The sequence below is a fragment of the Melozone crissalis genome, unplaced genomic scaffold (genome assembly GCF_028551555.1).
Source record: "Melozone crissalis strain CALT ecotype California unplaced genomic scaffold, PUWL_Pcris_2 ptg000018l_1, whole genome shotgun sequence".
Taxonomy (NCBI): Eukaryota; Metazoa; Chordata; class Aves; order Passeriformes; family Passerellidae; genus Melozone; species Melozone crissalis.
The window spans coordinates 18,649,473-18,673,967 of record NW_026535796.1 but is presented as its reverse complement, the minus strand read 5'-3'; the positions used below and the strand labels follow the sequence as shown (position 1 = coordinate 18,673,967).

At 36.3% G+C, this 24,495-nt stretch overlaps 1 protein-coding gene across 10 annotated transcripts in view; it reads right to left on the bottom strand.

The window, feature by feature from the left end:
- The window catches only part of PHF21A (PHD finger protein 21A), a 125,348-nt gene that overhangs the window by 70,638 nt on the left and 30,215 nt on the right, over positions 1-24,495 (bottom strand). For 5 of the 10 annotated variants that reach the window (XM_054275233.1, XM_054275228.1, XM_054275230.1 and 2 more), the window contains 4 exons: positions 23,786-23,826; positions 19,913-20,048; positions 15,685-15,717; positions 13,475-13,561 (listed from right to left, as the gene is read on the bottom strand). In XM_054275233.1, coding sequence (XP_054131208.1) covers positions 13,475-13,561; positions 15,685-15,717; positions 19,913-19,966 — 174 coding nt within the window. In that variant the 5' untranslated portion in view covers positions 19,967-20,048; positions 23,786-23,826. The remainder of the gene's footprint in view (positions 1-13,474; positions 13,562-15,684; positions 15,718-19,912; positions 20,049-23,785; positions 23,827-24,495) is intronic. The other 5 variants (XM_054275234.1, XM_054275231.1, XM_054275236.1 and 2 more) reach the window with 1 other exon arrangement.

The window sequence follows — 24,495 nt, the reverse complement described above, 5'->3', positions numbered from 1 at the left end:
GTCATTTAAGTGCACTGCCATTGTTGTGCCTGCTTCATGCACAGGGCTACTATGTGGCTCAGCTATACCAGTGGGAGAAGCAAGAGAGACACAGCCTACCTTCCTTTCTGCCATTTAGGAGCTGCAAGTACCTCTACTGGATCTGCATTCCTGGAAAAGGAAGACTACCAAGCTACAGATTGGGTTCAAAGCTGTGGTTACACAGCTGTTTGGTCCAAGATAAATACAGGTGTCAAATGAAAACTGTTTCACCCTTTGTTTCAGTCCTTCCTTTCTGCCACTTCCCTTATGCCAAAAGCTGTGTTCATTCAGCTGCACACAAGCCAAGCGAGCAAAATGGATCATGCTCAAAAAATGGCACATCTCAGAGATCATCTTCACCCAGACAGCTTTTTGACTCAGTCACTGCACAGCAACAGGAGCACTAGTTCCTGCACAAGAGAGGGGCAGAAATCAGCAGCTAGACCAGGCAGCAGGACATGTCACAGCTTTCATGGAGCTGTCCAATTTGAAACATAATCAAAGTGGCCTACAAAATTATAAGGTATGAGATACTAACCCAGTTTTGTCTCTGAAATAAAGTGAATTTCATGCCTTGGAAGCACAGCACTGGAACCACTGGTTCCAGAGGAATACAACATAAAGAAGTGCAATCTGACTTCCCTAATTTCTGCACAGTGCTTCAGTAATTCCACACAATGACAAAGTGTTATCATCAGCCCAACCACAGGATGTTCTTAAATAGATATTTCTCAGCAACCTGCTTACAGTCTTTCAAGAGCCATTAGCAAAACAAAGACAATAGCAATTTTTAAAAAGCAGGCTTGGGGGGTATTTTCTGTGTATGTCAAGTATTTATTTTAAAAAGCAGGTACTTCTCTAGTCTGAGTTACCCAAGGCCTGTTACAAAAATAAAAAGTGCAGAAGCTTTGTAAAGATACATTTATGTTCCATAATGGTAACTGACAGAGAATAACTCTTTCTACACCTTATATGCCATATATCAATTAAATGATTTATGGAAATGCACTCAGCCCTACAAAACAGAACATTTCAAAACAGTCAGCGTTTTTTAGGGCAGGCAAGGTAACAGAATGCACTGTGGGAAAAAAGATACATTTAAGGATACTTTCTTATTACTTTGTTTTCTATAGAACTTAATTGGACGTATTACCAGAGCAGTTTAAATGTAAACATTAAATTACCTGAAGCCTTAGAGTAAGTGATTTTTATTTCTTATGATACTACCTTTGCTACCCATCATCTTTCTTAGCACACTGAAAGCAGAGGCCTTTGGGGCCCTTTCCCAGTTGTAAAACCACCACAGCATACACGGTGCAACCTGGATATGCACAAGCTGCATCATCCTTTCAGGTGATGCATCCCTCTCTCTCTCTGAAGTCTCTTCTCTTTGCTGACTCCCAGAAATAGCAAGTGGACTGCAAAAAGGGCATCATCTCCAGTGAAAAGGAATAGTCCAAGCAGAAAGAGGTAAACACGTGGCTCCATTGGGCAGCTTCCCTTAAAAGCAGGTATGAAAACTGAAATGGACACTGGGAAACACAGAGCAAATAGAAACTAGACAGGCAAACAGAATGGCAACTGTTCTGAAGAGCTGAGAGTACATTTGGGCATAACTGCTCTTACAATCCCAAGCACCAGAGGAAAAACTTCCTCTTTTGGCATCAATCAGCGCCTTATGTCATGACTTCTTCAATAATGGAGAGAAAGCTAGAGCCAGAGATACAAACATTGCCCACCAAACACCAGTAAGGCAGACAAAGAGGAGGAGAATAGGCCAAGCTCTTCCAAAACCTTCCTATATACCCCAATACCCAAACCCCTTGATAAGAAAAAAGACCCAGTGGCGACGCCAAGCTTAGGGCAACCTTTGTCCTCAGACCTGGTTGCTAACAGGGCCTCTGCAGTCCTGCCTTCCTCACTTTCAGTTCAGACACTCCTGCCCCTGTTCTGGCCCAAGGTAATTGGTTCATCTTTCAGCCTGACATAGCAGTAATGCTACCAAGTCTTAGTGTAGAGTTTACCAAGTCAGCCCAGAATTATTGCAGCACCCAGCATTTCTGCATGGCCTTAGGATGTGAGGCTAATGTATTAGACATTGTTAGCAGAAAATGTAACTTCATAGAAATTTATACAATTATACAATTATACAATTTTCAAAATATTATGTGGGGAGGGAGGGGGCAAGGAATCTGTTTTCTGAGATTTACTGGCTATCTCAATCCGTTCAAGAGAGCACTGAGACTCTATCCCATGGGTTGTGGGTATAATTGTAATGAAAATGCCCAAACAAACAAGAAAATACTACTGCCACATGCCTCAAAGTTGCGTAGATTTTTAATCACCAACCAATTTCTCCTCTCATTCAGAAGTGTATGAGACATTGTGCAACCAATAAGTCAAACCTTGCCTTTTCAAGGAAGAGACTTGAACTAAAAAGATCTTAAGACTATTTAATATGGTTTCATACATGTAACTAAACACAGAAAAACCTCTAGGACCATAAGCGCCAAGATGAACTTTCTGTCTCAGCATTTTCTAGTCCTAATCAGCATTTTGCAAGAGCTGATCATTAATATTTTAAAGGCAAATAAAGGATGTAATGAAATTTTGGAAACATCTGACCCACTAAAATATTTTTGAAAGCTAAGGCTCAAAATGACTGTATGTCTGTAAGTTAAGTGGGTCAGGGAAGCTAACTATCTGCTAAATGCAATAATACACATGGTGTTTAAAACACACTTTTCTGAATAGAGAAATTTAAAAGCTAGCAAAACAGGCATTCAAGATAATTGAGTGAAGTATAAAGATGACAGAGATTCTATCACTGCAAAGCTTCAAATGATCAGCAATTTTCATTCAAGCAAGTTCTGAATAACTTGGAACCCACAAAGATTATTCTCAGAAGTACATCAAGTTTAGTTCCACATAACTAAAACCAAATGATGTAAACCCATTATGAAATGATGGAATAAAGTGTTTACATCACTTAATACAGTAAAACGAGATAAGCAGGATAAAGACAGAGGAAAGGGCAAAACCTATTTATTTACCCTTTACTTTTGAAAAAGTCCTACCTAGATTACTTCATATGCACTGTGCAGTAGGGTCAGTGCTTTGAAAGCACACACCTGACTATTGTATGGGATCTACAAGCTTATTAAATAATAACTCTTGTTCTAAAGGAATTTAATGTAAAAGTGGCATTTCCATTCAAAACTAAAAAGCAGAACAAGAGAAACACAGAATCTCAAATTAGAAACTTTGTTCTTGAGCATGAGGTCCAGAACTAACTCTTGCTACTCAAACATTAAGGCCAGCGTATCATAAATGGACTTAAATTTACCACTGCCACACTGCAGTCCAAGGTGATTTTACCTTTAAACAGGTACACTATATTAATGTCCCATATAGTGCCATACCACCGTTGCAGGGCCATCCTAGGTAATACTTTGATTATTGCCTGCAATCTTAAATGAAAAAGGAAGGTTTAGGGATACGGAACCTGACACATGTTTATACTACCATAATGCATCTTCCTACAGCGAATGATAAATGCAATGCATTTGGGATTTACTACAAAGACACAACAAAACCATCACCTATGTTCTTACCTGGTTTATCCAGGAAAATGTATTGTAGAGCATCAGTAAGGTACACCCAGGTAGAAGAGCTGTTTCCAAAAATGTTTGGCTATTTATTTCTTCTCTTCTGAGTACTCTGGTTTTATGACTAATATTACTCCTAGCTACTGTGGGGACCACCAAAAAAATCGTGTTTGCAGATCCATCCAGCTGGCAAGCTAGTTTGCCCAACAGACCATTTTGTTTGTCTGTTATTGGTGAGACTGCTTGACTTCTTACAGCACTCACAGACATTTGCATTCTAAGTGTCAGTTCTTGAAGTTTTCTCTCTATAGCTCTCCATGTAAGTGGGATTTAAAGGCCTTCAGACCTTCAGATAGCTAGTCTAAGAAGAAGCATAGACGAAAAGCTGAAGATTAAGAATGGTATTATATCAGTGCTTACTGAACTCTAGCCATAGGATTCATTAGATTTTAAAATCTGAATTGACACTCACTGAGGGCCTGACCCAATGCACCTGTTAGCAGGAGATGTACATAGCTCTAAATAAATATTGTAGAAAATATTCAAGAATGCAAATTGATCTGCTAATCCATAACTCCCAGATTTCATAACTAAAAGTCCTCTCCCAAAGATCTTTCCATTAACAGATCAAAACTGAATTTGTAGTATCTGCATTTCTCATTTAACTAAATTGCATTTTGCTCAAAAACTAAGACCTTTGCAGAAATTTCATTTTTGATTCTTGAAATTGTCAGAAACAAAGCTATGTAACTACTTGAATGCATTTAAAAGTAATTTAAGAGAAATTACTAAGTCTCTTGTCAGTTCTAAGTCCAAATCTATTTTGTGATAGTCATGTCTAAGTGAATATTTAAAGGACATTAATATACAACGTTATAAATAAACTAAGTTTCAAACAGAGAACAGTACCTTTAGGCCACACAGTTTAAATTGCCCAGCAGACAAATGTTAAGAGCTTAATGTACTGGGATGCTGCTTTCCCCAAATTATTTACTTGGAGAATGGGATACGTCTGTTTCTTGAGATATATGACAAAATTTAGAATGAGTTGGAGAACCCAAGAACCTAATTTTGTCCAAGTTGATTGCTGAAGCATTTATTAGTAGCCCAAAGGTGTGTCTGGAGCTTTTGATGCTAGAAAGCTGCTGACAATTGTGCACTTCCACAGCACTCTGGGCTGGCCACAACTCTAAAGAACCAACCACTGCTCTGAAAAACTGCCATACTAGACTGAAAATGAAGCAATTTATAAAGAGAGTGAATGGATATGGAGCAAGACTCCACAGGCTTAAATACTGCCAAGTATTCAAATTTTCAGAAGTCTAAAATAAAAGGGTAGCCACTCGCTGTTCTGCAGAACATCAGGCAGCTCTAAAGCATATATCTCAAAAATTCACATCACATATTATAGTTCCAATGTAATTTTTTTTTTGTTTTCAAAGGAAAAATAAGATAAACACACTCTGCCTTCTACAAACAGTACAAACAGTCACTGAGGTTTTTCTCATTGAGTAAGGAAAAAACCAGCTCATTTCTCCTTGCTACACAGGGCAGTCTGGGTTCAACTCTTTAACACACCAATGGCCATTTACTATTGACACATTGCCAACATTTTACTGAGGAAACCTTGAGAAAGAAAAGGCAGGGGGAAAAAAGAAGTAACTATAACTTCTTAACTGTTTCTAACTTTCCTCACCTAACTTTGGAGTAAGTTCACAGGACAAAGAAGATATGCTCATTGGAACTTGAGGGCTTTCTCTCTGCTAGTTTTTAAAAGTCTACTGTAAGAAGCCACTTAAATTAAAAAGAGAGAGAATAGAACAAGAATTCTTTTTCATAGAACAAATCAGATAAACTCTGTAGGGGAAAAAAGTAATGAACTGAAGCCTAATCTTCCCAGTAGTTTTTTATAGTCAGTAGAGTGAGAGTTGCCTTCACAAAGCCAACACAGAACAGTAAAAATTAAGTTCCCTTGTCTGATTTGCCTCCTGGTGGTGTCTCCACCACTCTAGTGATCCCCACATTTGGACTTCATTTCTTCAAAATTTCCATTGAATTCTGCAGTCACCATAGCCTAATTAACCTGTTACATTACTATTAGTGAGTAAAGTTGAAGAACACCCCTTGCACTTCACTACCAGTTTTGACAAACTTAGGACAAAGAAGGAGCTAAAAAGAAGTTCAAGGAATAATGGACCTAATTAAAACAAAAACAAAACCACACCACAAAAACTTACATTTCATCTGGCCACCACTTATCTCCCCTGACACTACGTCAGATGTCTCTGCTAACTTGCAATCTAACAGCAGGGGGAAAGTTGCTCCCAAGAAACTATACACTTTCTGGAGTTTCTGACGGTCAGAACAGGTATTTGAAAAGTTAACTCAGAAGTGAATGGAATACTGAAAGATAGTTACTCTGTATAATGACTAGAAATAGGTGAATTCACATTGACTTGGCCCATATTTGAAGAAAATAAAACACTCTTAATTCCACAAACAGAAAATGAAACCTGAACCAGATTATCACTTCAGTGACCATCAAGATTTTCTAAGGATGAAGACTGCATTCTCTGCCTCCAACAGTGTCAATATAGAAAAGAAAGCACAGAGACTTCATGAAACTCTGTGAACAGCATTCTTACCTTTCAATACTTTAGGGATATTCACCCTTTAAGCCCTTCAAGACTATCACAGTCTCCACAACAAAATGAGGGAAAAAATCCATAGTGAGAGTAATAAAGACAGTCAACATTTAGCTAGAAAAGTGAAACCCCAAAAAAATTTTTTATAAAGGGTACATTCATTTGGCCCACTCGCGCTTCGCTAATATGTCATCTCTCTAAATCACTTCCAGAAAAGTGCATTTCCTCTTTATTTGTCCACTACAAAGGATCCTTAGTAAAAGGATCCTTTGTAGTGGACAAAGCCAGTACAATTAACAGAAAATAATTCAAAACTAGCATTCTAGAAGCAATGCAATATTATCACATCCATCTCAGTCCTTTTTGAACCTATGCAGCAAGAGTTGAACTGATTGGTTCCTCAATACCTTATGAGGGTGTAACACATGACCCATATGAGGGAAAACACCACCTAACACTGTTTACCTGAGTCAGTCTGGTTCTTGGTGTAGCACCAACCAATAAGATCATATTTGGTAATAAAAGTATTTTAGCCATGGCTATACTACAGTCAGTAACTCATAGCACAGAAAAACCCCACATTTCAGGAAGCACTTTTCAAATCAGTACAGGCAGAAGAGAACAAACATCAGAGACAAGCTTTTGCCTAGATTCTAAACATAGGACACACTGTCTTTCTCTCTTCTCCTTTCCATAATTCAACACACATCAGAAAAGCTGGGGACCAAACAATTCCGATAGCAACTAAAGATCCATACATAAGGCTCTGAAAAGCATACCTCTGGATTTGATTCCTTTTCTAACTGGCAATAAATCAAAATATTGTTTCTGTGGCTGTGAGGTTGTTCCACCGAGGCATGCAGAACATAGCAGAATGAACTACTTTAATCTGTTCTAACTTATAAAAATTCATTAGTAGATTTAATCCCTTTTCCCAGCATCCAACTAAGAGGCATTTAAGGGTGCTATACAAAACAGCCGAAATCCCAGTCATCATCATCTAATGCTTCACTTGTCTTCCCTTCAAGTATAAAAGGGAAAAGGGAATAGTAGGCCTTGAAATAACTACTGATGTGTGAGGTTATCCAGCAAGTCAAAACATGCAGGAACATCTAATAACCAACTCTCTCCATCAGTAGGGGATTTTCAAGGAAATACTGTAGTTTAATTGCCCATTTTCTATCTACAATGTTGATTTTCAAGCAGAGCAGGCTATTTTGGAGTTATGCCCTGGCTTATATGAAGATGAAAGATGTATCCAACTAGGTTCAATTAAAAAAGTTCTCCAGCTGCCTCCAAATCTGGTTTAAATACAGCATGAACTCAAAAATTAAAAGTTGAGCCAGAAAGTCAGTGCTGAGGGAGGAGTAGCAGGGGGGATGTGTGGAGAGTTTTTCTTTTTTTAAATGACATCACGAAACGGTCACTTACATTTCCTAAATTGAGTTATTCCAATGTTAATTGTATATTAGATATGCAAACATTAAGTTCACAAACCAAGGGTGAGAAGTCTAGGTGGAGCTGCATTAAGAGAAGAATGGGAAATCAAAGTTTACATGCCAGTATGGGTTTAATCATCATTTAAGCTTTATAAAAGGTCTGAGACAGCTTAGAATATTTCAGTCATATACAAATGATTATAACATCAGTTTTGCAAGATAATTTGGGGCAAAAGAGGCAGCAGGGAGAGATGCATCCACTCTGCCTATCTACAATCATCTGTGCAACAGCCAAAATTTGCTTCAGCCAGTATATCTTGAGAATATGGAAGATGATAACTTAATGAGAAGTCATTATATTCGCATTTTCACACAATATTTGGATGCAAATTAAATAAATATCAAAGATTAAAATAGTAAGCTTATGCAGATTTTTTGAATATTCACTTCTAAACAGGTGCTGTTCACACCTATCAGTGGGTTCAAAAGGATCTGACAATTCACTGAGGCAGTTAACTTACTTCTCCTTATGTCCAGATAGACCAGATATTTTTCTGACAGGAAAAAATGACTGACTCCTTCAAACAGTCTAAGAAGGATTATACCAACAGGTTTTTTTTCATGTATTTTACAACTGCTTTATAAACAGTTGGCATAAATGCATTCTTGTAGTTACATGCAAATTAGCATATCTTTATCATTCATGCCATTTACTTAAAAAAGATCAGTGTTTAGTACAGTTATATGTACAGTTCCAGATAAACAACTGGAACTGAAATTAGGCATCACCTGCCCCAAGCTATTAGTAATTAAATGCTCATATGGCATATTTGCAGACTTGATCCATTACTAACTGCCATTTAAATATGCCCTCGCTCAATCGTGGAGAAAGGAAGTATCAGAAACTCCAGAAAAAAAATGGCAGAAGTAGTGACTTTTTAAATTCATTTGCAGGTTTTTAGCCCTAAGTTGTGATGGTGTTCATCTGCTATATCTACAACACACAGGCATACCTTGCCTACCTCCTAATGCACAAGCATGAAGTGCTCTTTCCTAGCTGTTAACTGTACCGAGTGTCCCTCCTGCTCTCCAGCTTTCTTGAGCTTACATTCCTCTCACCAAACACTGCTGCTTCTCTTTACAGAACATGACGGAACATGTTTTGGGAACAATTTTCTGATAATGTGCTCAAAAAGCCTCCATAAAAATTCTCCTTTACTATGATTGACAACTGTTCAAGAAGAACAGTCTCATAGGATGAATTTATGCACACTACCAATCTTTTCATTACTAAGTTATGGTACCTGTAATAAATATAGCAACAGTAATGCTTAAAAGCTATTCCTGACAGTTTTTGGAAACTTAAATAACAAGCTTCCTTTGTCAATCTAAACCACATGTTTACATTTATTCAACTATACAAAACCATGGTTAAATTACTCTGTCATTTTTTATATCTATCCCAAATACCCTTTTCTCATTACTTGCTATTTCGTGGCAAGGTTAAAAGGAGTCTCACCCTGAACATACAGGACTTAAAATAACCTCATCCATCTCCATTTGCTGTAAGCTTTAAATACAGGGAAAATTCCCTAGATTTGCCTATACATAACATTAAACTTGCTTTTATGGTATGCATTTTTTCTAATTATATTCCACAGTTTCAACTGCTCTTCACAATAAAGTATGTTAAAGTCTTTCCCCTGTGAAAAAATAAAACCACAAGTATCTCCATATACCATATATATGCTGATAACTATTTTTGATTACTTTTTCTTGCATACATACAGAAATCAAAATAACAAAGGGATTCACTTTGTTATTTCAATGTCAAGAGGAAATACAATGGAATACAACTCTAGTTTCCACAACACTTTTCTTAGAGAGTCAATGAATTTCACTGCAACTACAGGAAGAGACATTTACATTTTATTTTCAAATATAAGCAAAAGAGACATGATTTCTTTTGTACATGCTTACCACCATCACCCTTTTATCATAGAGTCAAAAGACTCTTTTTGTAAGCTTTGTTTCACATTTATGACAGAATATTGCTCTAACTTTTCCAGGAGATTATGATAAGGACACATTTAGAAATTCCTCTATATCTGACACAATATTGATAAAAAAACCTACATCTTTTTACTGCCCACATGACCTCTTCCTTGTCTTCAAAATTAAGTACTATTATGATACATACTCAATCATGATATATCTGTAAGTGCATATTATTTATTTTTAAATTAACTATGGAGGAAATGAGGCAGAAGAACAGGTATTACTTCAAGATTACATCCTTCCTCCTTTATGCTAGCCCTGCTCTACCTCAGCCTTTCACCAGCGTCACTGGTAACAATTTCCACCCCATCTTCCCAAAAAAAAAAAAAAAAAAAGAAAAGAAGTATACACTAAAAACTTCCTCACAGAAAATTTTTAAAAATACATTCTTTAAGTTTTTGTATTGTAAAGAGTGTATTTAACCCAGCCAAAAGCTGAGTAGTGTGAAGTAATTTTGGGTAAAATTCTACAAATCAGAATGCCAAGAGAAGACACTATTGTAGAATAAAAAGTAAAGGAAAATGGTAGACTTTGACCATGAATTTCTTCCAAAGATGTGAAAACATAGAAAAAAATGGTGCTCCAAAACAACAGAATTAATTCACATTTACAACCCAGCCTGAGATTTGGCAATTACAACTGCTCTGAAAAAACTTACTCTTGACTTCTGTTTGCTGAAAAGGGGGGTCGGAGAAAGAAAGAGGAAACCATTTACAAAACCAATGCGCTCAGAGTTTCCAGACTGCAGCTCTCACATTTATAGCTGAGGAGCAAATCTATTAAACTGAATTTCACTTATTGCCCACCGATTAGAAAAGTAAGCACAGTTTACAACTCTGTGAAAATAATACAAAGAGAATAGCAGAGGGAAATCTAGTAGTCTGAAGGACTGAAGCTCACAGCCCTTTAAATGCGAGCTATCCTCAAATAAGTTTTTTCTCTTTTTGCAGTTTTCCTTTCAGGTGTTAACACACTCAGCATACATTGCTCCATCGTCTCTCAGGTATAACAAATCAAAGCCTTTATTTTCACCTCTGACATTTTCAAAAAACATATGAATATATGACATACCTTATGCTGTAACAGTTCAACCCTGCATCAGCTTGGAATTTTTTTCAGCTTTAAGCCTACACACTGCACAGCCTACTTGCTTTCTTTTCGTAATTTGCCGGATCTCCTCAATTTCACAAACTTCTGAACAGAACTGTCATTATCAATTCTCAGCAAGACACCTAAGCCACTGTGAATCACTGCAGCGACTGGCAGCAAGTGTCGGCACTATTCCCACAATGCTTCACAAACAGAGGGAAGTCCTAAAGCAACTGAAAGCTTTTAGCTAAACCTACCACTGACTTGGTTCTTGCACAAGTCTTCATCCAACTTCATTAAATAAGAGAGCAAAGAAAAAGCGCGCATTAGGGTGGCATAACATTCCACAAGCCAAAAATATTTCATTATTTTGCCTCTCTAACACCAGCATCTCAGCTCCATGTCTCCAGGTAGGGACACCACACAGGCTGGAACTTTAGTTTCTCAAACTTCATTAAAAGCCTATTGAACAGTGACCATTATGCATCCTATAACTGTCCACAGTGGAGTTGGGCCCTCAGAGTTTACTCATTGACTACTTGGCTCTAAACAAGAGTACAGATTACACATGTTGCACCCCTTCTTAACACAAGCACTGCACAATGGAAACCATTATATTTACTGTGCAAAACTGCATATTTCTCCATGCTGTGTGAAAATTAAATTGCTGATTAATATTCTACCCATAAAACAATTAATAATAATGATTTCTCCCAAAAAGAAGTGAAACTGAAAACAGAAGAAGGGCTTTGTTGTAGTCTCTAAAATGCTGCATTGCTAAGCCACAGATTTCTATACAACAAATTCGTGCAAATAAAGAGGGAGTGAGCACTTCTCTGCACAGAGAAGTTGTGATTCTTTTCCCAGAATTTATATTTACCATGACCATTGCATTTAAGCAGGCATACTACTTTAACAACATTATCATCTGGAACATTGGCAGCTCTGCAGTTCAGTAGTAGAAATAACAAAATATTTAAATTTCAACAATCATGGAGAAGCTCACTGTTGTTCTGATAATCAAGCCCACAAAAATACAAAGAAGGAAACTACTGTGACTTCATACAGACTGTATTCACAGTGTGGTAGAAGAAAACTCAAACTTATTTTTCAACGTCTTTTGGAAACTTAATCCATGTTCACCCCATGAACAAGTATACTTTAGAACTTTGAGTTAAATATAAAAAAAAAAGCTCCATTTCTAGGGATGGGTAATTTAAAACATGTTAGTATAGACCATTCTGCAGCTTAACTTGACAGAGTTATGAATACAAGTTTAAAAGTTATGGTAGGATGCTTTCTTACATTCCACTCAGTGTCTCACTGCCTGTCCGTGCTCATCATGTGAGCGGGTAGTCAATACAGCTTGCTTCATGGCATCAAGACAAGTTCATTTTGAAATTACCATGGGCATCCAGAGCTTACCAGAGAATCCTGAAACAGCTTGCTGTGAGACATAGCCACATGCAGAGGCTCATGCTGGTTTTAGAGAATAAATCATCTTCAAGAGAGACATGCTATCACATCAGCAAAACCTCAGTTTTTGTTGAACTACTATTCTCACTAAAAAATCATTGTCCTTATATTCCTTACATGTTTCGTCCTAGATTCACTGTTCCTCTATTAAAACATACTATATTTTTTTCAGTAAACAAAATTTCTAGATAAAAGTAAATCACTGCCTGGCTATTTTTGTAGGGATAGTAATACTCAAAACAGAACACATACAGCTAGTAGCAGACAAATGGAGGTATCTAGTTGTGACAGTCATGCACTTTACCAATGCTCTAGCATTTTTCCCTCTTCAAAGGTCTAATCTATTTATCTAATTTGGTTCCATTATTGACATATTAAGCAACATAATTAAGGGACTGCTTAAGTCAGTTTACTTGGAATGAGATGATGTGATCTATGAGGGGTTTGTGCATGTGTTGCTCTTTCATGTTTTAAAAAAAAGTAAGAACAAATTCTGTAGATATCTCAATATTACGTCTTTTTCTTCTTGTTATTCACAAGGCCCATGTTCAAGTTCAACAATCTTTCTATTAAGCATTCAGTTGTAATTATTACTCATACTTTAGAGCTGTCAAACAGAATTCTACCAAATGGCAAGCATAAGACAATTGTGGTGTAATTTATCATGGTAAAAGCATCCAACTAATTTTCAAATTGTCTATTAAGTACCCATAACTGACATACATTTAGCCGGTCTTGACATTAAGAAAAATTCCAGCATAATCACCCATATGTACAGTGCAGACTTACTAAGTCAAAATCTAAAGACTTGCCTAAACCAGAATGGTCGAGTTTAGAAGAAGTTTCAAGATAATAATAAAGAAAGTGACAAAATTAATCCATTTTTCCATCTCCCTTAATATAAAATGTTAGTTTCAACACAAGAAAAATTGCTATAACTTCCACTGATTAAACTAGTTTCTTGTTTGACAGACTCACAATAACTCATTCTATCCTTTGTTGAGAAATCAAATAAAAATCAAAAAAGTCTGGTTGCCCACGCTTATTTTTGCACTTCAAGATTTAGCAGCTCTCTTGGAATCTGGGAAAAGAGACATCTTTAGAACACAGTGTTAAAAATACATCTCTGTTTCCCTACCTGTTTCTCACTCAGAGCTGTGATTTTGGCTTGAAGTTCATGAAGTTGTTTCTTCAAATCAGCGTTCTGATTAGAAAGAAAAAATATCTGTGAGAAAGATATTCCGTTTGTTAACAAAGAGTAGTAGTAGGAAGGTGGGTTTTTTTGTTTGTTTGTTTTGTTCTTGCATAGTGTACTACAAATACAGCACCTCTGGATGTACAGCCAATAAAATTCAAACGGCTCAACAAAGCCTTATTTAAATCGCTGAGTGCAACAATAATCAGAGGACCTTTCTAGCACTCACTCACCAGTTTGGAGAGAAGATTTCATTAAAACATCCATTAGTGCTTATCACATTAAAAAGCACATTTATACATTTCATCAAGTTTACAAATTAAACAAGAAATGTTTGTTAATATGTATACAACAGTATCATAGTGTATACAACAGTACGCTATGATATGTTATCTAAAACATTCTCACCTATGCAACTTATGCAGAGACATTTACACTCAACTATGTAGAATATAAACATATGTACTAAATCTGAATTGACACATATATTAATTGAAGGCAAACATATTTAAGTCCTTACTTCCATGTATGCTTATACCTTAGACTGTGCTAAAGAGAATTACATTTGTCTGGACACATCACTCATATTAGCATTTTGCTTACACTAGCACTTTTCAAAGTTTCAGATTTTAAAGTCATAAGCAGTACTAGAAAGATGCAGACAGAAAACTATTTTTACCAGGATTTTTTCTTTTCTACGGAAATAAAAAATTTAAGAAACGTCTGTCCTTGGTTGAAAACCTGTGAAGCTCTGCAGAAATGTGACAGGGAATCAGGTTTTCCTTAATTTTTGTACATTCTCACTTTTTTTGTTCTCAATTGTGTTGTAAAGTTTTCATACTAGATTATGCAGGTTTAGTCTGCTAAGCAGAAATATTAAAACACAAGACTAACACCATCACAGGAACTTCATGCATATCCCCTATTTTTATATTCCTCTAATTTTGAAATGTATTTTGATCTTAGCTGGCAGACAGTCTCTGATTCCAGCAAAACCAGATATTGACCAGTCATCCTCCCTAGTTCTAGATTCTACTTAATAATCTGGGATAAAAATGCATTAAAAACATTGGAAACAGGGACCAGATTTACTTTTCCTGACTCTAGGAACTCTACATGGCTTCTTGCAGCATGACCTCACTTTCAGCAAGTATGAACTGAAAGCAAGTATGAATTGAGCTCTGCAGACAAACTGTTAGAAGACCGGACCAGTGAATTTGAGCAGATCTTACCCAAATCCCATCAGAATAACAACATTCAAAAAAACAGATTTTCCAATACACCCTGCTTAACCCTCCCTGTCAGAGGTTTAACTACCTGAGTGCTATTAAAAGTTGTCTTCTCACTTCACTGAGCTTGGAAAAAAATGTACATTCAGAAAATTACAGGGCATACAGAAAATGTACATACAGAAAATTTACTATTGTATGGGGATGGGAGGTCTTAAGAGCAAGCCTCAAGTGAGCGGCCTTTATCCCTCTACTCAACATTTCAGACTGGTTTGAGAGCTCCAGAGCACTCCTCATCCAGCATCCAGGAGTGTTTAACTGCTGTACAAGAAAACCCAGGGACCTTACACAGTCTTTGAGAAAGGGATGACTTCTCCTGTCTATGCATGGAGTCCAGTTATCCAACTTCAGAAGCTCTGAAACTTCCCAAGACCAAGTGTCTGTTCTATGGACACTACAGGGCTAGTAAGACACCCAAGACAGGCAATCTGAACACAACCTTAAGCTATATTGTTTGGACAAAATTTCTTGGACAGAATATCCTCTCTCTTCTTGTACTGTGAACCTTCTGATACTCAAAAATGAAAAAGGTTATTGCAAATAATGGCAGCTTTTATAAGAGAGCAGCTTCCAATAGAATCAGAAATTTACTGCTCATCTGAACTGCACCATAGCCCAGAAAAGTCACTCGATTTAAACTATTAAGAATGTGTATGAGGCAAAAAGCTCCATAATAGCAAGAATTTTGGTTTTGTTTTAAACAATCCAACAGTTGTTGTTCAAAAACTTATAAATAAATTTTCTTCTAAACACTGTGTTAGCAAGGAAGAAGGTAATCTAGAAATATCTAAAATCATCAAGTTTCATGCACTGTTATTTCCTGAATTTTAATGGAAATGATCCAATATAAAAATAAGTAGTTACCTGTGGATCTTGCTTCATTTGGGCAACCAATTTCTAGAAAGAAAAAAAATGTGACAATACAATGAAGATTTTCATTACGAATATTTTGAACAATTTAAAATTCAGTAGTTTTTAAGAACCTTTGTAAAAGCAAAATATTTTGTTTACAGCATTTCAATAGCAAAGCCTGGAGTCTAGTATTATAACATTTCCAAACCCATTCTTATTAATGCAATAAAAGTACTGTATTAAGCCATCACTTTTGCTCCTCCTAAACAGCTCTTAAACAAGTGATGCTTTTTAAAGACAATTTAAGCCAGCTGGGTAAGATAATCTAATAGCTGTGTCTCCTCTAGAACTGCTGGCCTCTTTGCTTGCAGTCACAAGAAACACAAACCACAGATAACTGCTGCAGGCACAAAAGCTGTTTGTATATTCAAGGGCAGAATGTTTCAAGTACTAAAGCCCTTCCTGTGTGTTAACTTGGCTGGTACCAGATGGAAGACCCATGTTCAGAAGTATCTTTGCCACTTTTCTCCCTCAGAGGAGATTGAGATCATTGTAGAAGAGATGCTCTCCACATCCAAAGGAAAACAGACAGATTGTTACCATTCACTCTTCTTCCTCTCTCTCTTCCTTCAGGCAGCTGCAGGAGAATGCTGCCGATTGCCAAGCAAGGAAAAAGTTACCAAAGAAAACCAGAGCCCAGAAAGAAGACACAATGTAAACCAGAAACTCCCAATATCTTTTTTAGTAAATTTGTAGACATTTATTTCTCTAATGTTTTCAAAGACTATGTCTTAGGTTTAGTAGCTACTAACACACATTTCTTTCACTGATCTGCTTTAATTACTTTTTGAACCAGGAAACCATTCTAGATTCTGTGAACATAAGTTAAATTACAGGACTCTTATGTAAAAGGATGACCTCCTTTTTCTTTTGAATCTGTTTCCTTACAATGCAAGCATGAAGGACTAATACGATTACAGAAAACCAGAGCTGACTTGAGTCAAGAGGAGTTGGCACCTGGACTTGATGATCCTTACAGATCCCTTCCAACTTAAGACACTGTATGATTCTATAGCTGCTTCTCTATGGAGCTCCTTCTTACATTTTTTCCACACCACATATTCCCCCATCAGTCTTCACCTCTTCAAATTGAAGAACTACTCATGCACAAATCATTCCATTGCTTTGCTCACTGTTGGCACTCTTCCATAATTCTCTAGTTTGTCTCTATCATCTGGAGACAAAGGTTAAAATTACGTGCAACACTCAGGTACTCTGTACTGCAAAAACTCCTTCCATGGTGCCAACAGCCAGTTCACAGCCTGCTATTGCAGATGTGAAACTGGGCCTGTTTTTCCAAAGTGCATTACTTGGCATTTATCTACACTGAATATTATTGTTTCGTCATACTGCCATCAGCATCACAGGAACAGACTTAGCTTATTTTTCCTCGGTGCTTCCTGCCACATTGGAGCTTGACAAGCAACAAATCTGTTAGTTTTTATATAAAGTGCTCCTGCAGATGCAGTCATAAGACAATATAGTCAGTACTGTAAACTCTTCATAAAATATTGCTAAATTTTTAGATCACACAGTACTACGTCAGGCAATCCTAAGGAAAAAAAAATATTCCTCTTGAACATAAGCTAAATTTAATGTATTTTAAAAGCTACTAATCTTTCTGCCATGAAATAAGAAAAGGACAAGGATGCTTAAGGTTCCTTCTACACATCAGCTTGAGGAATCATCCATGAAACTCAACCTTTCTGTAAGAATACCTAAATATAAGTCCTTTAACACCTCTTGTGATCAAAACTAGGAAGAGTAGACTGCTTCAAATTTATCTTAATTAAGTCAACACAGCAGCAGAATGAATTACTTAGACTTAAATGCATATCTTCTCAGGACAAGCAATATAGCTTTGACATGGAAGACATTAGAATATTCAAGTTGTACACTAATATAGATATGATCTGGTCAGGTGTCATTCATGGTGGATTCTCTGATCATAGAAAGCAGACAAAAAAGTAGCTTTTTCTGAACAATTAAACACCATTTTGGGGTTCTTACTGGTAGTTTTAGATGTACTTTGCCAAAGCAGCATTATGAAAGCTTCATACAGAGTTCTGCAAGGGAAACAAAAGAGGCAAAACCCAAGGAGCTATTCTACAAACAAAACCACGTCATATTGAGCATCACTTGTACAGCCATGTGTGCAGTCACAGACAACATGCTGCATCAGAAGTTAGGAGAGTTTGGCTACAGAGCTGAGCTGAATTCCTTATGCTCATCACAGACACCTGTCCACCACTTCCAACAGGACAGCAAACCATGACTGTGTGAGTGTTGGCAAGCTTTGTTATAAAGTCCTCAGAAAAAGAAATACTAGAGAAGAAAAAGATGACAGGAGACAATTCTTCATAAATCCTGAGTGAAAAGTAGGAGCATATTATATCTCTTTAGGTTACAAAATTCAGAGCTATATGAGAAAGTTCAAGCATTTTGCTTGAAGATTTTTTTTTAGTGACAAAACCACTTTAATGTTTATCAGTGTGCATGCTGACAAGCAATAACTATGCAAGCATAGTTCACAAAACCTTTACTGAAGCACCCAACATTTTGTTGCAAGTGTTGTTTTCCACTGTAAACATACAGATTTTTCTTAGCCTTAATTATAGAAATATACAGCATCTTGAATTAAAAAAGACAACCTTCTGATATAATGGCTTCTCTAGTTTCACAAACTAAAACCAAATCTAATTAAAGCTGATTTTTGTGCAAATCTCACTTTTAATGGCAATTGGGAAAAGTTAAAGCAAAGAAAGTCAAAAACCCCACCAACTTTAAACTGCTTATTAAAGTCTCTTTGGACATTTCTCAGTCTTCAACTCTGTTCATCAGTGTCACTATGAACAGATACTAAAGGTTATTCAAAATTCACAGTCTTAAAATTTTTGGTTTACTTGGGCATAAAGGGGAATGAGGATGCACACAAGGAGTAATACTATACAAACATGAGCATAATTAACATTTTGATTGCTTTACAGTAGCTATTACTTGAAAAAATTACTTACTGGCCTTAAACATTCCTATGTCTGCAGCAAAATGTCATGGATAAGTTTTGAACTTCCTTACCTCCACAACAAAATGTCATTGAAGTTTCAACTACAAAGGCCTTGGAGTTACTGAGGAGAGCAAAATACTCATCCATAGTTCTGGAAATCCACCCTTAGCTTTCTCAGGTTTTGCTCCCTGACTGTAAGTTGTATTTTGTTAAACAGACATAGCTTGATTTTACCAATTCATCCATTCAAGTCCTTGCAATATGTGCAGTACCGGACAAGACATCCAGATCACATTTTAGACAAGTCACCAAGCAATTCTGAAACATTTTCCAAATTTCATATAATGGACTATACTGATCAACTTATCATATACTTATTTATCCACTGTGTAACAGTTGTAAGTTTCAGCTATCTGCAGAGCATCAGAAATACTTGGAGAACTATGTTTAGAAAAGGTCTCATTGTTAAATTTAACATTTCAAGTTTGCAGCTAGTCTGTGTCTATGGCTGTAACAATTTTCTTCCAAGAATTAATATGCATATGTCCTCCTATATTTACTACATTAAGTTTAGTATCATTACTTGTAATAATTCCTCATTGGCATTGTAAAACAATGGCAAACTGCAATCCTACTGACATATAGTATTGAACAGGTTAAAGTAAAAAGACCCAACATGTAAAAATTTACAAAGCCCAAGCACTACAACATTTTGGTTATCAAAAATATAGTTTAGAAGCTACTGAAGTAGAAGACATTCCAGAAGAGAAGCACCAGATTAAACTATGCAGCACTGTATACCTTTCACTTCAAAGTTCCTCCACCATATTCCTCCATTCCCAACTGAATACTGAAGCTGGATTCGGAACATCAGAAAAACCTTCCAGACAGAGGCAGCTGAACACTGTTTTAAGAATGTTTTTATTACTGCTACAAAATACTAAAAAAAAAAAAAATATCACCACCCACAGTTTGATATGCAGATTTTTCACATTTGCTAAAAAACAACAGGTGGTCAGGTCAAAATGCAGGGTATAAAATTCTGAAGCAGTTTCAAGCTTATAAAACAATTATTACTATAGTTGTAGTGCTATTGCTTAATGCTCCCATTAGTAGTAATACTGTCAGCAGTACTAATGCTGCTATTGATTTAAAACAAGAAAGTACATAAATTACCTGGTGAACCTGAATTTCCACTTTCAGAGCCTCCTGTAGAGTCTGCAGCTCCATTCTCTACCTTCTCCACTTTCTCTAGAAGTGTCTTTGCTGATTCCAGTGCCTTTAGTTCCTGGTTTCCTCTTTAACACCAGTCCTATAGAAAAATGAAGGTTTTGTTTTGGTTAGTGAAGGAGAAGAGTCCATTTGAAAAAGAAGATAATAACACAACAGGAATTCAATAGAGAACTCTATTCAAATGCAGCTTTCTAGCCTAAATACAGTCAGTATTTCGAACACAAGAATCTGAAGGCTCTACAAAATGCCTGCCTTGGAGTCATTTAGCCAAATTTGTTACTTCCCACATATCCCAAAGTTGACATACTTATCCCTTATCTTAGTTTGCAGGCAGCTATTTCCTACCAATATCCTACTGCAGTGGCATATTAAATTAGCAAATCTAACTACTGACAATGTTTTAAAAATCTGTGTAGATGAAAACGTATTCTGGAGAATAGAATTCTACAACCACAATAAATAGTTAAACACTAATGTACTGCATGAACACACTTCTGCGATACTATAGAACTGTTTTTAGATGGGACAGCGTGCATGTTAACAGAACAACATTAATATATTAATAACTCACTGCCTAAAGTTTGTGCCAAGTTAGTAATTTCAATTGGAACCTGTTCTGAAGGAACAGAAGAGTGATATTAAGCAGCACAAGACACTTCAAAAAGATCAATTTTATAATCTTTTTAATCTTGGAAATCTACTTGTAGATCATAAGTACAAAGTTTAGCATCTTCACTTGTACGACAAACAAATTAATCCCCCCAATCTCTGACATAGAAAAGCATTATCAAACATACTTCTAAAAGCCCTGAATGCTGGACAAGAGAATTTTTTTTTCAGAAATATGTTAAAAGTTAAAATCAGCTTCTGAAATAGTATTAAGATTCCCATATGCTCAAATAATAGTGGAATCTGTATAAAAACATCTATAAATGCAAACACATGGAAGTCACTGGAAAACATTATATAGCAATTTTACCAGTCACTTTTCCATCCCGACACCACAATTAAGGAATTGCTGCAGTGTTAAAATAGTTCCTATTTTTTTATTATTTGAAAATTGTTCACATTCATTGCACAGGTGTTGTTGCCAATTCAGAGGCCATCCTAATGAGACTACAATGTTTTCAAAAGGATCCTGACAGCTTTGATTAGATATGCAGGCTGTAAAAAGAGAGCAATTCCCCAAGTTAAAGAATTTTATTTTAATGCTGTCTCACTACAGTAAACGGAAGTAGCGGACAAATTTGTGAACTCCTGGAAAAAAAGAGGTTGAAGGTGAGTGTTTTGTTTTGTTTATTTATCATTTATCTTTTCAAACAAAAATATGTTACAAAAAGAGTAGTGTATAAAGAGGAGTTAAAAAGCATTACATTTAAAGTCTTTGTCAGAGTTGTCTGCTGTTAGCCTAAAGTTACTTATTTAAATAACAAAAGCCTGATCAAACTTTCTAGCCAACACATGAAATGACCTTCTGCAAGGGCCTCTCCCACATGTGACACAGATGAGTGAAAACAGCTGTCTTTGCAGCACTAGTCTCTATAAAATTGTAATCTGTATCAAGGGATACATGGAAATTACATATAGTTCCCTGTCCTATTACCGCAAACAGTAATGAGAAAACAGAATCACGGATTATTACTTCCACTCACTGACAAGAACAATTATAGCATGCTTTCAGTCCCCACCACTGCAGTTTCAAAAGAATCCATGCTTCAGAAAACCACGTGGGAGACTGGTTAATGAAAACTGGAACCCACTGCAGAGGGTAAAAGTCTTTTTGACCCTTAGAAATTCAGTTTCAGGGTAAAGACAGGCAGATATGGCCAGTTTCTTTCTCAGTGTCTCTTCAAAAAATCAGAAGGCACACATGATGAATAGTTTGCATTGCTCTGTAGCTACATGCTAACTTCAAACTTGAGTGCAGAACAGCAAAACAGTTATCTCAACTGAATGTAAAAGAGATCCAAAAGAATGTAAAAAATATCCATCACTTAAATATATGTAACTGTAAGGTCCAAAATACGTTCATGGCAAACATGACACAGTATTTCTGTAAAAGAACATATAAAGATTGAGCAACTTCTATTAATGTGCAACTTAATTTGACAGATAGAAATTGCAGTATTGATGGTTCATAAAAACTAATCCAAGCTAATTGCATCTATGCCTTGAACAGTTAGCAAGATTTTTCAAAATTAATTTTTAAGAGGTTCAAGGAAAAAGTGACACTGCCCTGCAGAAAAAGAAGTAGCTGCTCAGCCTAACTATGTTTATAGGGGTATAAACATGAAAAAATATATTTCATTTAAAAGTTTGGTCAAGTTGCCAAATTCTGAATATTCAATATATACAATTGTTCCTTTCTAGAACACACACTTGTAGCTTCCCTTCCCAAGCAGGAATAAGCATTCTGTCACCCCTGTCTAGAATTCCCCCAATTCAACCAATACAGCTTAAAAAAACACAAAAGAACCAAAAATAAAAACAAAAAAAACCCCAAACATTCCTTACATCCAACAAAAGCTAAACTGCTTTTTTCCAATTTACATGGAATAATGTCTATAAATATCTATCAGGGCATCTGGTTAAACATTGCCTATACTTCCTTCGAGAGGAGGCAAAAAACTACTTCAGTGGCTATAGATTTTGTAGTGCAAAAACTTTCAATATTTTTGTACTTTTCTTCTTTTAGACTGAACTTAAAGGGAAGATTGAAAACTTTAAGTTCAGTAGCATTATAAACTATCTATAATACCACATTCAAAGAGGTGTAAAACCATCTCTGAATAATCACAGAACATGATGCATTTTTTAATTTACTCTTATGGTAATGGAATTATTTCAAATAAAAAGCTTGTAGATGACTGAAATTGCATTAATGTCTTGGCCTGAAAAATTCTTAATCTCATTATTTTTAAAGGAAAACAAGCAAATGCCTTGCTCAATAACAGAACTGGTGATTTCCAAAAGGAAGGCACGGGATTCAGGAGTACATGCATCTCCTGTACATCCAGACATACTCTTCCAAGTCTCAACCAGAAAGAACACTGAGCAAGAGGTAAATAAGGCATTTTTGGAAGGATTTCAACTATTGGAGGCAGAAATCCTCCATTCAATTTCTTGCTTGCATTCATTTATTACCAATAATCGCTTATTTCTCAAGTGGTTGCTTCAAGACTTATAATTTCATACTCAGGTAAGGGCCCCAATGCACTGCATATAGACTATTTAAATATTCAAAGACTGGATGACACCTTAAACTCTACAATAATCACATAAGTGATTCAAAGTTCTGTTATCTCAATAAAATACAATCTACATGGGAACCTTTAAAATATCACAATACTATTTCAATCATGACTATTTTGGAAGCTACACTAGAAACACAGCTGACAAGGCATATATATTTATATAAACAAAGGTAGGACACACAAAGCCATGAATGCCTTCTGTGTGTATGGAGGGACTCTGAATAACTCAGAATTTTAGAGAGAAGCCTTTCTGGGCCAAAAATCCCTTCAAATAAATTTGGTTTTCACATTACACAGAAAAAAAAATTATTTTTGAGTAGATGAATTTAAATGTCCATTATACTTACAGACCCTTGGGGCCAAATCTCAGCCTTACAGAGATTTTATTTATAAGACTGGGGCTTCCATCAGCAACATTTACTTTCTAAGACTTAATTCCTGAATATAAGAATAGATAGAATTTCGGTTTCAGTAACCATCAAACTTTTCCAGGAATGGATGCCAGCTCTTCATATCATCTATTCTTAGGTAAGCCATTTTAGCCTTGGGAAGAAGTACTTACCAGTTTTGAGTAAGTTATCCCTTTCAGCTCTCTACCCCCTCCTGCAAGAGAAAAACAACAACACAAAAAAAAGATAATTACAAATATTTTTAACTAGAGTTTGAAACAAACAAACAAAAAATTCAAATATTTGAAAAGTTGGAGAGGGAAGGGTTGGGACTTTAGAAAGGGGTTTTTGGTTGTTTTTTCTTCAGGGGAGTTTAATTTTTTTTTAAATGCTGAAGCTAACTATAAAACACCACTTTGAAAGAAAATCTGTTCGAAGTGGCAGGGAAAACTAAGGAGACCTACAATTTCAATCTAGATTAAAATACAAACTATTACTATTACTAGCAGGAGAAGCAACTAGAGGTACAAATTTTTCTAGTTCTGTGCAAGGTCACTGTCCCCCTCCCATGGTGGAGAGACCTGCCCTCCATTACATTTATTAAGACCTATACCATAAGCCTTCTCAGTTGCCACAGCTAAATACAACGAGTTTACCCACCCACGACATTTGCCCACCATCTCTGCTGGAGGTAACACCAACCCCAAAGATGGCAGAGCAGGTGGGAGGTCAGCTCAGCCACCAGGGCTCAAATCCCAGAGTACTGCTAGGGACTGAAACAAACAGCAGAGTAAGCCAATATGGTGGGACACAAAAGGTGGAGGCCAAGAAGATGCACTGCCTGTTACACTGCCTGGGTCATGGGTAGAACATTCTGTAGCAC